Source organism: Anas acuta, chromosome 10 (genome assembly GCF_963932015.1).
Source record: "Anas acuta chromosome 10, bAnaAcu1.1, whole genome shotgun sequence".
Taxonomy (NCBI): Eukaryota; Metazoa; Chordata; class Aves; order Anseriformes; family Anatidae; genus Anas; species Anas acuta.
The window spans coordinates 4,326,132-4,341,222 of NC_088988.1; the positions used below are offsets into that span (position 1 = coordinate 4,326,132).

The window sequence follows — 15,091 nt, forward strand, 5'->3', positions numbered from 1 at the left end:
CCTGTCTACACAATATCCATTCTGTTCAGCTTTAAGCTTCTTAATTTTGTCTGGGATATTACTACCAATTTGATAGGCATCACAACATTGTAAGAGAAATACATTGATTACTTAACATAAAAAATTGATTCTATTATTTGATGACTTACCTTGCCAACAGATCTGGGGAATGGTGGTCTTTGATTTTCTGGAATTAATATCGGAGTTGCCAAAATAGCCCTTTTTTGTCTTGGAATTCCAAGGTTGCCTTCTATCTTAAAAATTTCCTAAAAAAGAAAAAGACCAAGTACAATGACTTTCAAAATAGCATTTGTTATTTCCAATCCCTATATCTTCAGGTAAAATGAACATGAACTGCCATGTTCTAAGTTTTATATTATGTGTTTTCCAGTGATTAGTGATAACATATCAAACTATTTAAAACTGTTGATTTATTCCACTTATGACAATAACAGTGGACAGGCCGTATTCATTTTGTATTCCTACTGAATAGTTTTAAACTTAAGTGTGTCTACCTTCCTAACAAGAGGACTGCTTAACTCATAAATCTTAGACAAGCTTTGGCTTACCTCAAATACTTCCATACGTCCTTTAAAAAGCCACACTTTAAATGTTTTAGATAATTTTTCCATTATCACATTTCAAGTCACCTCTATAGTCAGCCATTTCTCAGTCCACACTTTAGGTCAAACAGAACTTACAGGTGATTTGCTGAGACTGTCCCCAGATAGTGATCTCTCAAAAAGGACCAAAAACTTGTAAGTTAAAAAGCAATGGGCACCAAAACTCAGTGCAACACAGAATATCATACAGTGCGTTTCTTTTACATAGTGAAAACTTCATGTTACTGTATCTGAAAGAACAGTAATAGAAGTGGTTTATGCACAAGCCTGTTCTTTTCCCATTGCATTTTCTGAGGTATTTAGTTCCAGCTGAGCTTCAGGCAATTCAGCATGTTATGAGCTACACCAAACTCTTCAGAGTGGCCTCTAGCCCTTGGAAAACTCTGTCCATCACACCTCTGCCTTCCCTCCCCATCATTTCTCAGTGCACAAACTGAAGCTTTCCAGAGGCCATTTTCTTCATTTTTGCTTCATCCTCCAGCCTCCACAAACCTCTTCTCCAAGCACACTCAGTAACTACCAAGGTCAAAGACAGCCTCTTCCCATGTCCCAGAGCTCTCACCTTGACTCAGACACCTTTCTTTAAAAAATAATAATAATAATAAAAAAAAAAAGTGCACCAATTTATACTGTGTTGGGAATTAATTTTGAAACTGGAAAAGGTTTAGATCACTACAATTTGTTCAGGTTGTCATGACAATTTTGCAAAACAAATCATAGGGTGAAAGAAATGTCTAATTTCAATAAGGTAGTTACATCCTACCATACACTTTTCTCCCCTCTCTTAATACAATAATTTTTCAGTCACTTCTGGAATCCAAGTTGTTGTTTTAATAGCTGCTACTTTATAACCTAAGGACAGCTTCATCTCTATGCTATATTTTTATAAAACTGCAAAGATGAATGAGGTTTCTTGATAGCATGATCTGAACATCAGTCAAGAACTCCACAGGCTGCTCTGCTGCCACCTGCATAGATACCTTCCATCTAGTGAGTATATCACAGCCAGAACACTGATTTACATCTACTAGCTTTAGTGTGACTTTGCAAATTTGATGACAAGCAGCAGCTAGGGAAACAAGCCTACAACTGTCAGCTTTAGACACAGTAAAGTCAAAGAGCAGCGAGAACCATGCAGAGAATCCCTTCTCACGATTTTGCCACTTTTCATAACCTTTTGAGGCTCACCCTGATTTGGAGTTCCCATCTCTCCCAAAGGCTTTGCCACTTCTCTGTAATCTTTTGGTCTGAAGGTCACTTTGGTCCCTATTTTTGTCTTTCAAAAGAACTTTCCCCAATAAAAATTCATGAGAAAGTTCAAGGCAAAAACATTTGAAGTGTCAAATAAAAAGGAAAGAGCTGAATTCTGTCCAAAGGCAAATGCACAGAGCAGCTTTCAAAATCACTTACGCTATAAGCACAGCAGTTTGGCTGGCATGGATCTGTGACGCTGCTAAGGACAGGAGTTAAAATGACTACTGGTATATCTGAGAGGGAATATCAGTTCCTTAGATCAACTGCAGCAGTGCTAAAATGATCACACTTCTGACTTGTGCTAACTACTACATTGATGGTTTCTCTTTAGCTCACAAAAATGTACGGGTAACCTCCCAGATGCATTGTCATTGGAAATTAGTATGACACGTATTTAGATCCTTGTATCACGTTTATTCCTATACTAGTTCATAATGTTTTCCCCATTTCTAAAGAGGGAAACAGAAGATTTAGCTTAATGCCAAGCAGATGGCAACTGATCACTTTATCCTCAACCAGTATATACGACAGAAACCAAGAAATTTGAAAGTGCATGTGCATTTAACACCTGATTCAACAGTCACTGAAAAGATTCCCATCCAAAGGAGGATATTTTGCATACATAAGCATTTTTACTGAATTCACTTACAATTTCTTAAAGAAGCAAATCACAAGGCATATGAAATCACTCCAAAAAGAGTTGGAAGTTTTGCTTCATGTCTTACAATATCAAGCTAGAATTACAGGAGCCTCCTTTTGGCCTTTGACTGAAGTGAAGCCCACAAAATTTTCTGTGATCTTTGCTGGACCTAGCTCATCAGAGACTACAGCGTCTACCACATCTTTCTAGCATCAATGGCTCCAGACAAGTGCTTCTGTGCCTGGAGTCTGGAGTCATCAGTCTGGAGAGCCCACAAACATGGGGTTCAACCAGCACCTGAAGAGACAATGGCTGTGATGGCCGTCTGCTTCTCCTACTCCTGCTGCTTTGTGCGACAAACAGAAGCCTAAGAAAGGTGTGCTTCCAAAAACATCCATCCATAAGCAAAGGTTTAAAGAAAATATATATGTTATAATAAGTATAGGCCTTTCTAAGAAGAGTGCAGCAGAAATAAAAATTCCGTTTCTTTGATTGCAATTAAAAAAAAAAAAAAAAAAAAAAAGTGGTAGGAGAAAAATCCTCCCAGGTTCTTTATTTTCACAGTTTAATTTCTCTGTCAGGCCTGTGATTGCTATGCTGCTATTTTCCTGATTACCATCCAACTATCATTTCATTGTCCAATTCAAAATTTCATAACTAGTTTTTACACTTATTTTTCATTTTATTAAATTCCCTTTCTAGACACGGAATCAGTACTTTTAACAGCACTAGTTCATAACTCAACAAGGCAACACTGTTCACTGATTCACTGGTAACAAATCTCAATTCCCTATTCAAGTTAAACAAGCAACAAAGCCACCTCATTTTGCTAACATTTAGCTTAGTGAAAGGTGTCAGTCTGCCCAACCTGTGATGCTACATAAGTTCAAATTTCTTCAGTTCCCTTGAGAACTCTCCAGTCTGTTGTTTGTTTATTGATGGTTTGGTGTTTGTTTGTTTGTTGTTGTTTTTTTTTTTTCTTTCTCTCCCTTTCTTCTCGCAAGGGGTTTTTGGGGTCATTGCACTTCTTGAATATTTGAATGAATGGCCTAGTCACTATCCAGTAGCAGGCACCATTAGTCTTAGCAAAGAAAATTTCATTAGAACTTGTCATGGGAATAAGGTGGCTGAATACTTATCGATTCGTCACAAAAAGGGTTGGAAACATCACTGGAGTGGCAATTTGTAACCCACGATGGTGACCAGAAAAGTGGCCGAGTTTCTTGCCATTTTGTTGGTTTTATATACTAAGCTTGATGGTATTAAATGGGATCAATCCCAAGTACTACTCCAAAAATAAACAAAAGTAAATGGGTGCTCACTGCAAACAAAATTAATCTGAAATGGCAATTGGGATGTGGTATTCAGTGGTGTATCAGTCTTTCTACTAATAAGACTGCTTAAGATGACAGAAAATAAAACTGCATGCAGATCAACTTAAAAAATATTTTTATACAATTCTCAGCTGACATTTCAGACTTGTGCTGCAATTTTTACTTAACGTCTCATAAGTTCATTATAAGTGAATTCTATCAGATTATTGTTATTATCAACAGTATTAACAGCAGAATTAATAGTTAATGATTTTTCAAATAAATACATCAAAAATATTTTCTCATATTTTTAACAATACAAAAAACTAAGAAATATGCTGAACTTTACTTGCAATTCAAAGAACAACTGCTTACCACCAGTAAATCATTAAATCAAATAAAACTGAGAATTGTTAAGGTCAATAGCATATACAGAAACATCTGCTCAAAAGTAGTCTGTCCTCAATGCTCATAAATGTCATGCTAAAAAAATCACACTTTATAATTTAAAAGAACAAATATGGCCAAAATCTAGCATGCTAAGGAGATTCAGTTACCTCAGAGCTTCCAGCATGGCCAGATCTGAGTAATGGAAATTGCTACGGTAACTTGATTTAAGTGGGGGGGGGGGAGGTATTTCTACCACTCTGATTGCTACCTAATGGCAGATCCTTAGTCTAGCCAATATACCATTAACTTCATAGGTGCTTCATAGTCTCAGACTACAGCTTTGCTACTGTAGATTCATCTAGCTGTGTTATATGTATTTTTATAGGATGGAGGTTACTTTATCTTCAGAGGAGTCAAGAATAATAAAATTATTATTTTATTTTTTTTGAAAACATTTGGTAATGTGTAAATCACAACTATTTTAATGCTAATTTGTTCTGATGTATTTTTGTAATGCATATGTGACAAATAATGTAAACTATCATGGAGACAAATCTGAACTTTTGCTTTCTGAAATGATACATTCTATTGAACCTCTGCAGCATCTTTTGTGGTGGAAAAGACCCGTCTCTATTCAAGTATAAGTTTCATTTATCTTCACACCTGCCTTATTCTATGTCAGGGGAAAGGTTTTCTAGGATGATAATGGACTGAATGCCATTAACTTTCCTTTCTGTACACATTAACCATAGGAGTTACCTGTTCTGAGAAAAATACAGAACTGGCAATCAAGCATTTATTTATTTATTTCAAATTAACATTCCAGACTTTTCTTGTCGTCATTTAGTGGGTGTTATTTGCATTTTGAACCATATGTGAATTACCCCCTCTTTCAGAAAATCTCATACCAGTTCCACACTGCTCATTAAATATAATGAGATACCCCTTATACACAAGCAACCAAACAAGCTCTGACTGACTGCATCTGTCAAAAACATTGCAAATATGGGCTTACAGAAAAAGACAACGGCTGACCTTATGCCTCTGTCTTCACCAAGGTACATTAACAACACATCACTTATCACCATTAAAAATACCCTTCTCCCCACCTCTACTGTGCTTACACCAGTTGCAAAGCAAACAAAGAAGACTGATTTTATAGCATGCCAAAAAATAAAAAAATGTGAAACATGTCCCAAAACCTTCAGCACCTTAAGTAAATGTAACTGAAATACAGAAAACACTTGCTGATGCATTTGCCAAGGCATCCGGCCTGAAAAAAATGTCCTATTACAAAACTTTACCTTTGAAAACAGGTGGTAGATTTTTGTTTGTTTTCTCTGCATTTTGTTTTGCTTTTAATGAAAGTATCACCTGTTGAACTAAGATACCAAACTGCTATTGAAAATAGTACTAGACACATGCTGGAGTTCTGAAGCAATTAAAACTTTTCAGAAAACTGATCCTTTTGAGAATTAACCAAAACCACATGGAAAATTTATTGCACAGCATGGACACAAAGCCTTAACTTCCTACTTTTCATATTCCTACCCACTGAGCAGACTCCTTTCTCCACTCATATTGGAAGACTCATAATATAAGAGCTTCCCTTTAACTTCATCAAGCTTCAGGCATGATGAAAACACCCTAATCTCCAGAGTGAGAAGGAGAAAAAATATATAGAAAACACATCTTGATTCTAAGGCATGATAAATAAATCAAAGATGAACTGTCTTGGGGCACTAGCCTATAAAAGACCACAAAATCTGTACATCAGTAGCAGACAATTGATACAAATACAAATTTGGAACAGGACGAGCAGCCATGAGCAAGCTGTTTCATGTTTCAGTACTGGGATATAGGGACAATTCCTAATAAAGAAATTTTAGTTCTCACAAAAAAAATTAGTCCTATTCATAGCAGTTGTTGTCCCACCTTGGAAAAACAGCTTTCTATCTGTTGCTTCAGGGCAGTGAAATGTAAGTATGTGGAAGAAAACTAACACATTTTATACCCATGTTCTGGATTGCTCAAATGCTATGAAATTCACTGCATTATAACAGTGCTGCACAAAAGCAATTTCATCATACCCTAAAGCAATAATACTGTGTGCTAAAATCATATATGCTGTTTAATAGATCCAGTGGCTGCAACCCTGGTCCCATATCTGAATGGGTGCATAAAACACACTTCTTCCTATCCCCTCCAAGGCTCCAAGCTATGATTACAGTTCAAACTTTTTCAGTCTTGCTACCTCAACAAACAACATTTTCAAGCTCTATCACCACATATTCTTTGCTGTTGTTCAGTTTCTTCGTTATCCCCACTCCACCAACAAAAAAAAACAATCTGATTCAAAACATTGATTATTTACTTTGTTATTCTTCTCTAAACTCTGCATGATCCTTTTGTATTTCCCAAACACCTCCCACAATCCCAGATAACACCCCTCACTTTCTCTTGCTCCAGGTATCAATGTCATTCTATGAGCCTTGTTTTTCTTTTGGAAAATGCTTATCCTTTAACATTCATTTTGAATTTGTTTCTCTTGAACCTTGATCATACAACTTTACCCAAATGAAGTTATCTAAAATTTGTATTTTTGTTTAACGGAATGCCTTTTTTATATTATGTACATGTATACTCTTAGGCATTTTTCTTCAGCTACATCCTTCTGGGCATTACACCTCCAAAGCTTTCCTATTTCACCTATTTCCTATTTCTTTATCAAATAACCAGTTCCAGTCCCTCACAGAAAGCATATCCAATATCAAAAGTTCTGAAATCCTTGTAGGTTTGGGAACAGTTTTGGCACAGGTTCTTCAACTCATTCAAGGAAAGAATGCAGTGGCCCCTCATGATGCCCTTTATTTTAACCCCTGTCTTTCTCATTAGAAGCTGACAAGACATGCATGAAGTACTACAGCAAAGAATAGATTTATATGTGCTATATATCATGCAGGAGCTGGAGAAATCTCACCATAATACACACTGAACCCAATTTTCTCCTGCCATTTTTCCATCCCATAAAATTCTTGAAGGGGAAAATGAACTATTTGGCCCTTGGTCTGTAATTTCACAAAACCCAGAAAATTTTTCACAAGTGATATGTGCTACAATCATACTTTGTACATTTTTGCAGCTTCAACTCTGCAACTGCAGGCGGTTGGACACACCCAGATCAATCACTTTCTTTGCACAGCAGATTACATATAGAAGATGTGGTCATGTGTATTGCAAGAATCTGCCAGTTACCTTATGCTGAAAAATAAGACACATTTTATTCAGAATCTGAGAGGTCTGTTTCTTCTTGAAGTAATCAAGGACTATTTATCTGGGAGGGAGTTTCAACACTTTTCTTTCCGTTAGTATTGGTACATTCCTTCATGTAATATAATGCTGCAATGCCCACAGCAATTTCTTCCTCCTCTCCATTAGATCAGGTTTGTATTGACTACTAGCAAAAATAATATATTATATGAGATTGCAGTGCAGGAATGAATTATGTTGAGATCATAGATCTGCACAACAAAACTCAAAAAAAAAAGCCTGGATATATTCTATTTGACTTTACTATGCATGCATGGTACTCTACAAAGCTGGCATTCTTGTGCTTTCCAATACAGGAGCTGCCAGACTGACAAATGGAGCGGTAGTCTGTGATGAAGACAAAATGCCCACTTAGTTCCGAGCTAAGGCAAAAATTCTCATTCACCAAACTAGATTTGAAATTTGGTCGAAATGTTAGTACATTAATCCACTTCACAGCTTGGTCCAGCTACTCAGACCAAATTAATTAACAGGCATTAACTGAGTGCAAAGAGCCAAAATGGTAGTGTATTAATCCACTTCACAATTTGGGTTGTATTTTTATTCTTCAATACAAACAAATTAACAGACAGTAAGTGTCCAATATCAGAAGCTTAATCCTGTTCTGTGATACAAGTAAGAGACTGTGGAGTAGTGTCTCTTAGACACTTATTCTTACTCCCTGAACTCCTGTGTTCTTTGTTCCCACTATAATGGTGTGATTAAACTCACAGGACAATGCCCGTACTTCAGGAGAAAAAAAAAAAAGTAATAATAATAATTAAAAAAAAAAATCAAATGGCAACAGCTACAGGTTACTGAAGTTTGCAGTTGTTTCTTTTTTTTTTTTTTTTTTTCTTTTTACCCCTCTGGATTATAACAGCTGAAACTAAAGTAAAGTGCAGCTTTACAATACATGAGATGTGACATTGATAGTGCAATACCATATATCGTTCAAATTCATATGTTTGGATCTGAGCATTTTGCCCTAGCAACCTGCAGCCATAGTAGCATACAAATATTTATATTCCCTCCTTCATACCTGTTGACTTTTAACTACATATCTCCATGGAATAAGAACAGTCACCACCTACACAAAACACCAAGTAAACAGGTCTTATTCAAGTTTCCTGGCCAAGAGGAGACAGATCCAACCTTCCTGCATGCCATCTGTTCTGCAACTTCGCTGCTACTTCTACTACCTTGTTTTTGTAGGTTGACTGTGGGTTACCTGCTGTGGGTTTCTGGTCAGTGGGACACAGCATGCAAGAATGTTAAAAATAAATAATACTCTCACAAGTTTTAGAGTAGGGTGAGAACACTCCATAGCCCTTTATCAACTACAGAGTAGTGACTGAATAGGGACAGACAGTCCGTTGTTCAAAGTAATCACAGGGAACAGAGAAGATATATAGAATCAGCATTTTCCATTTTAACAGTTGCCTCCGGAGACTTTCCAGTGGATCACATTATTTCAGCACTTACACCCCACAGATCTAAAAACTCCATTCAGATCGCAATTTCTAATCCAGTGTCTTTCTGAGAAGGGATGCATTCATAAGCCTGAGCACTGGCTAAAGCAGAATATTATACATCTAATATCTACTTTGCTTGCAAAAATTTTGTTCATATTTCATATTTGTTCAGTCTTATCAAGTAAGTTCTACTTTTATCTAACACAACATCTTATTCCAAAAGCAGTGAAGTCATTCAGTGAGACCTGTGATGTCTGCCGCCTTTGCTGACATACTGGAATCTAAACAGAAGAATTCTAGAATTAAAAATCTGAGTACTCACAGCTTGAGCTAAATCAGCAAAATCTCTTTACTCCTCATAATTATCCATCATGCAGCTAGCCCCAGAAGAATCTTGAATGGGCTATATTTAAATAGCACTATGAATTCATGAAATAAATTCTTCAGTTCTTGTCACACATGCCAAGTACAAACGTCCTACTTTAAAAAGTGACTGAAAACCCATTGTGTACATCAGATTATGCACAGCATGTTGCATTTATAAAGTGCAGAGTTTCCAAAGAATGTAAAAAAAAAAATATACTAATTCTACTCTGTTATTCAACTTTCTTTGCACCATTCCCTTTGGTATATGAATGTAGCACTACAGCAAAATCAAGCTATCAGCTTAGTGCTTAAAGTTGGGATTGCTGTTTCCTGAACATTTCAAAGTGGAGTGAAACACAATATCAGAGTCTCTTAACTTAAAATAGTTCTATTTCACTGAATTTATCTAATAGAGGTTAATAAATTACAGCATTCATAATTTGATACATTTTTGGCCCTGTCTCAGTTTACAAACTGTCCACTAACAGACCTTGAAATCTGTGAATAAATACATTATCTACCATGATATGCAAGTTTCTCAGATGAGTAATTTTTGATCTTCAGATTGCTCAGGCAGTTGCTTGGAAACATTTGTCTGTATTAGATACACAAGCCATGTGGTATTATTTTTCTTTTCAGATTGGAGGGCTTCTGTGAATAAGCAACAGAGCATGAAATGCAAATTTCATGATATAAAATTCAAAACTTGCTTTTGGCAAGGATTTGATTTATTACATTTACAGCACAAGATGAAAACAAAAAGGTTATCTTGGTGATCTGAAAGACTTGACAGGGCAAATAATGTCTGTGCCACTTGGAAAACTAGAGACATACTATGCAAAAGCAAAAAACATAAGCATTAAAAATAAAGGAAGAGCAAGAATCAGTGGAGAGAGTGGCCTAGGGATCTTACTTGGCTAAGACATCATTCACAGAAACATGAAGAAAATAAAGAACAGGTGGAAACTTTGGAAGAGTCTTGCTGTAATATCAGATAGAACCTATGCAGTAATTCCTTTACTAGTTAACTATTTAGAAATTATTAATTTATCTCATATTGATCAGTACTTTCCAGGGATTACTATTTTCTCTCTTGTATAGATAGTTATTTGCCTTTTTCTGAACTTTGAGCAAAGAAAAAGAAACAAGAAGTCCTTCTCATATTGTTCATAACAACCATGCCTCATTCAATAATGCTGAAAAAGTATTTCCTGGTATTTCATTGTAGATAGTATACAAACTTAATAGATATTATTATTATTATTATTATTATTATTATTATTATTATTATTATTATTATTATTATTTTCTGCTAATGTGATCAGTATGAGAAACATTGAAATTCACACCTTTTTGGTTTTGTATTTGCCTAAGCGTTTCTGCTCCAGTAGCAATGATTCCTATTCTCTACTGAGACAAGTGATTTATAAAAGCAAAATCATTCATTCAAAACTAAATATAGAGTTTTGCTAGCAGAGGCTGCTTCTCGCCATTGGAGAGAACCAAATATGGTGAAACTATGTTACTGAGCACACTCTCAAACTACCTCAGGCTACTGCTGCAAACCATAAAGTCTACGTTCAAAATATGGCCAAAGTTGCAAAGACCAAACATAATAAACCCTGAAGGAGAAAAGACAATTAAAACGATGGAGAGAAACTTAGAAAACAGTAATCATCATTATTTCAGTAAATATTTAAACCCAAGCTATAAGGACTGATGGACAATCAACCCATTTGCAAAGAAGAAAATATATCTGATTTTTTTCCAGACTTTATAATGTGATAGCCAAGGTCTCATCTCACCGCCAATTAGGCAAAGACCGACAAAATTCCTGGTACTCTCCATCAAGCCAGCAGCTCTGCAGGACGCCAATGCCAGTGAGCGCCAAAGGAAGCAAGTGTGCCTAACAGCTGAAGCCTGACATCAGTGCAAAATATTTGTGCCACCCATGATTTAAAACAGGCTTAGTTTTGGGAGGACTGTGACTAACCCATGATTAAGTTCAAATCCTTCTGCTAGCAGAAACAGCACTGGGTGAATGTGAAATATGTATGCACAGCCACTGCTTACTGTTTAACAGCCTATCTCATAAATCCAAGCAAAGGCATTCCACAAAAACAGCCAGAAGTGTTGTCACTCTGTCAGCATTTCTCTCCATATTCAGCTGAATGCCAGTGTTATTAATGAAGTATTAAAATACTGAATATGAATTTGATTAGAAAACAAAGGTATAAATTTTGATTTTAGCAAAAACAACCTCTTCTATAAACCCAAATTTCTCCACCACATGCATTCAATTGCGTAAAAACTTACACATCCTTTAAATAAGAGTTAGTTTTCACTTTTTTCTCCTGCCTTTCTCTAACATGCATTTCAGTCAGATCATGCTCATTCATTTTCAATAGTATATTGCTCCCTTCATAGCTGCATACAGAAACTTGGTGTAAGGAGTATGAGCTTATAAATTGCCATCCTTTGCCTGTCTTTTAAATAAGGCAGAAAAAGAAAGAAAGAAAAGAACCAACATCCTGAGCTAAGATTAAAAGCTGCATTCATATTAAAGAATGGTGTCTTTTTACCATTGAAACTGAAGCTGTAGATTATTCTGAGCTGATAAAGTACTACAGTGGGCAAAGAACTTTCTTATAATGAACACTGCTGTAAAACAATTTATCTACAAGAAAGGAAACAAGTTTGCATAATCCATTTATGGTTGGTTCGGCTTTAGTGGAATTTGTTATATAAATATATCTTACCCTGGGGAATTGTTTTGCCAAAATAACTAATGAAAGCATTTGAGAAACTTAACACTGATAATTAATAGGATTTTTCAGTATCACAACGGACAATGACATCTTCCTATGTAAATTAACTGTCTCACCAGTGAAGAGACAAAAACTTGGCAGACTCTAAGAGCCAAATACATCAGAAAATGAAAAATGAATTAACTTAGCACTTACAAAAATGCTAAGTAGATTATATGTTTTAACTGATCATCAAAAGGTGTTTTATAGTACTTTCTTCACAAACATTCCTTGTTTGTGTCTCAGTAATTATCACTTTAGAAATCTTAATTAATAGTTCATCAATTGTTCAGCCAGCATTTCTAACATTCTGCTATCATCCTGGAGTGTTTGACTAAACATAATCAAGTACCATTATGTTGTTACACACTTTGCTAGCAATCAGAAGTTATGTTTTAAGTTTAGGTGTCAATATTAAATCATCAAGAAAGATTACCACAGGTAACTCTCTCACAATCTCATCAGCAATGCCTTGCCAACTACAACCCTGTAGAGACTTAAAATTTACAGTGCACCTTACCTGCTTTTGTGGTCACATAATTATTTTTATTATGCTTTGTGGCAACGTTGGCTGCCAAAAAAGGTTGTCCTAAAATCCCAGTGTGACAAAAATCAATTTTCAGATGCAAATGAGGGTGCCATAGGTGACATTTTTCATACCCAATAAATTGCTTGTCTGTGGCTTTGAACTAATGGCCACATAAACAAGAGAGATTGGTGCCAAGGTATTGCATTATAATCTTAGCAAAGTTTTATGAGACTCGTGCTACAGGCTCCAAAGAGAAACCGATATTGAGAAAGGGGTGTGAACAATTTGAGGAAACCTGTAAGAATAGATACAGCTTTTTTGTTATTATTATTATTTTCCATTTGTTTGTTGTTGTTGTTGCTGCTGCTGCTGTTGGTTTTGAGTTCTGATTTCCCGCCTACAATCTACTTATAATAAAAAAGTCAGTGTCCTCTATGACATCTGTTCACCACATTTATCTTATTATTATCTCCCAGCCGTCCTCTTCACTAACCCTTAACTCTTTTTCTCAGTTTCTCTCCTATAAAATTTGTCCAAATGGGATTCCTTCTTGTTACTCCTTTCTAATTCTGGCAACACTGTGCTCCTTGAACAGTATGATGAGCCACTAATGTGGCCCACAAAACTTTGATGTGCACTTCCAAAGCATCATGCCTGAAAGAAAACATGAAAACACAGTTTATCAATGCTGTAGGACTCTTTACAGCAAATAAATGCAGAGAAGAGCTCAGATTAAAGCTTCTGACGTGAACGTCAGGGTACTGAAGCAGAATCATCATCTCAGTGACATCTCACCAAGGTCTCAGAGATCCACGTCCCCTTCAGGCACTGGGACTATATGAGACTTCAGTTGAAGTCTGCAGTTTCAGATTGTTTCCTTCACAGATACAAGTATTACAACAAGATTACTCCAAGACAGCTTGTTTTCTTTTTCTTCTTTCTTTTTCCTCTGAATCAAATGCACTTCAATTTTTGTATTAAATAATGAAGGAATATAGATTAGTTGTGTTCTACTAAATCTGTACTTGCACTGCAAATACATTTAAACTTTACAGCTCTAGAAATCCAATGCATCTAGGCATTTGTTCTGTACTAATACAAGGATTACACTGAAACTAGCATTACCTTTAAAACAGCAAAAACTTTAAGTTACCTTGCTGCACATGTCAGTTGTGGCTACGATTCAAAAACATGAGTCTGCATTTGCATAAAACACCTGCAATTTTTTATAGGCTTGTCTGAGGCTTAGTTTAGATAATCACGAAGTTTTAGAGCTTGCAAATTTATGCTGGAAGTCCTGAGAGGCATTTACTCTTGCAATACAAATAGAATCACAATAAAAACAGTACTTTTATGATATGTTGATGGTATTGTTTCCAACTGTAGCTAAAATGAAAGATATGATTACATAACAGCTTTTCAAACCTCCTCAAAAGAGGTGAGTAAAGTTCAACTCAAAAGATTTGGAGGCTTTAATCTTGAAATAAAGATCAATCTTTCTGTTATTTCACCCTTTTCTCAAGTTAGGAAAATATGAACAGTACTAAAAAGACAAAGAATTTAATCCTGCTTGAGATTTGTCCCATGTATATCCAGCTGCTAGACTGGGATAATAACTTGGGATGTACATTTTAAAAATACCTGTTAACAGCCTCTCATCCTGTTTTACTCAGTAACTAATATTATTGCTGCTGCTGTTACTTAGTTGTTTGTTTTCAGTTCTGCTTATTTTGGGGCAGAAAGGAGAAAAAGGTATTCTCTTCTACTCCATGTCTAGCTCTCCTCCTGAAAAAACAGAGCTCCCTCTGAAGTCAAGAAGTCACAGCACCTTGACTTTGCCTGTCAGCATCTTCAGCACAACAGGGAGTAGAGCCGGCTCCTAATACCGTGCAGTCATAGCTTGGAAAATACAGTTTTAAACTTTTGTTTATGCCTCTTGTCTGGTTGGCCAAATATCATTAGTGTGTTCCGCAGAGATGAGAGTTTATTTCTATTGCCAGAGCAACCCCTGGCAAGGCGTGCATATGGAATTCAGGGCAGAATGCCATGACCATCTCCACCCTGTTCTGAAAAGAGAAATTATGATGGAAGATATGAAACGCACTGTTCCCTGCCTTTTAAGGTCACCGCAGAAATTTACTTCACAAGCTAGCTAATATATCTAGCTTCTCTGTCAAACGGCCTCCCCATCTTTCTACTTCTTCAGTCTTGTAACCCATGCCAACATTTAGAAAGCAAGTCTTTAATTCTAAAAGTCTGCTAGTGAATTAGGTGGCCAAATTCCCTGATCAGATTAACAACTCTTTGCACTACTGCTGGTAATGGAGATAGTTCCTAACAGTAAATTCCTAGGCAGTGGGGAATTACCTTCTAGTAAATCTACAC

At 36.1% G+C, this 15,091-nt stretch overlaps 1 protein-coding gene across 4 annotated transcripts in view; it reads right to left on the bottom strand.

Annotated features, from left to right (window-relative positions):
• The window catches only part of CDH13 (cadherin 13), a 479,864-nt gene that overhangs the window by 288,465 nt on the left and 176,308 nt on the right, over nt 1-15,091 (bottom strand). For all 4 annotated transcript variants that reach the window (XM_068693026.1, XM_068693025.1, XM_068693029.1 and 1 more), the window contains exon 4: nt 150-266. In XM_068693026.1, the coding sequence (XP_068549127.1) occupies nt 150-266 (117 nt within the window). The remainder of the gene's footprint in view (nt 1-149; nt 267-15,091) is intronic.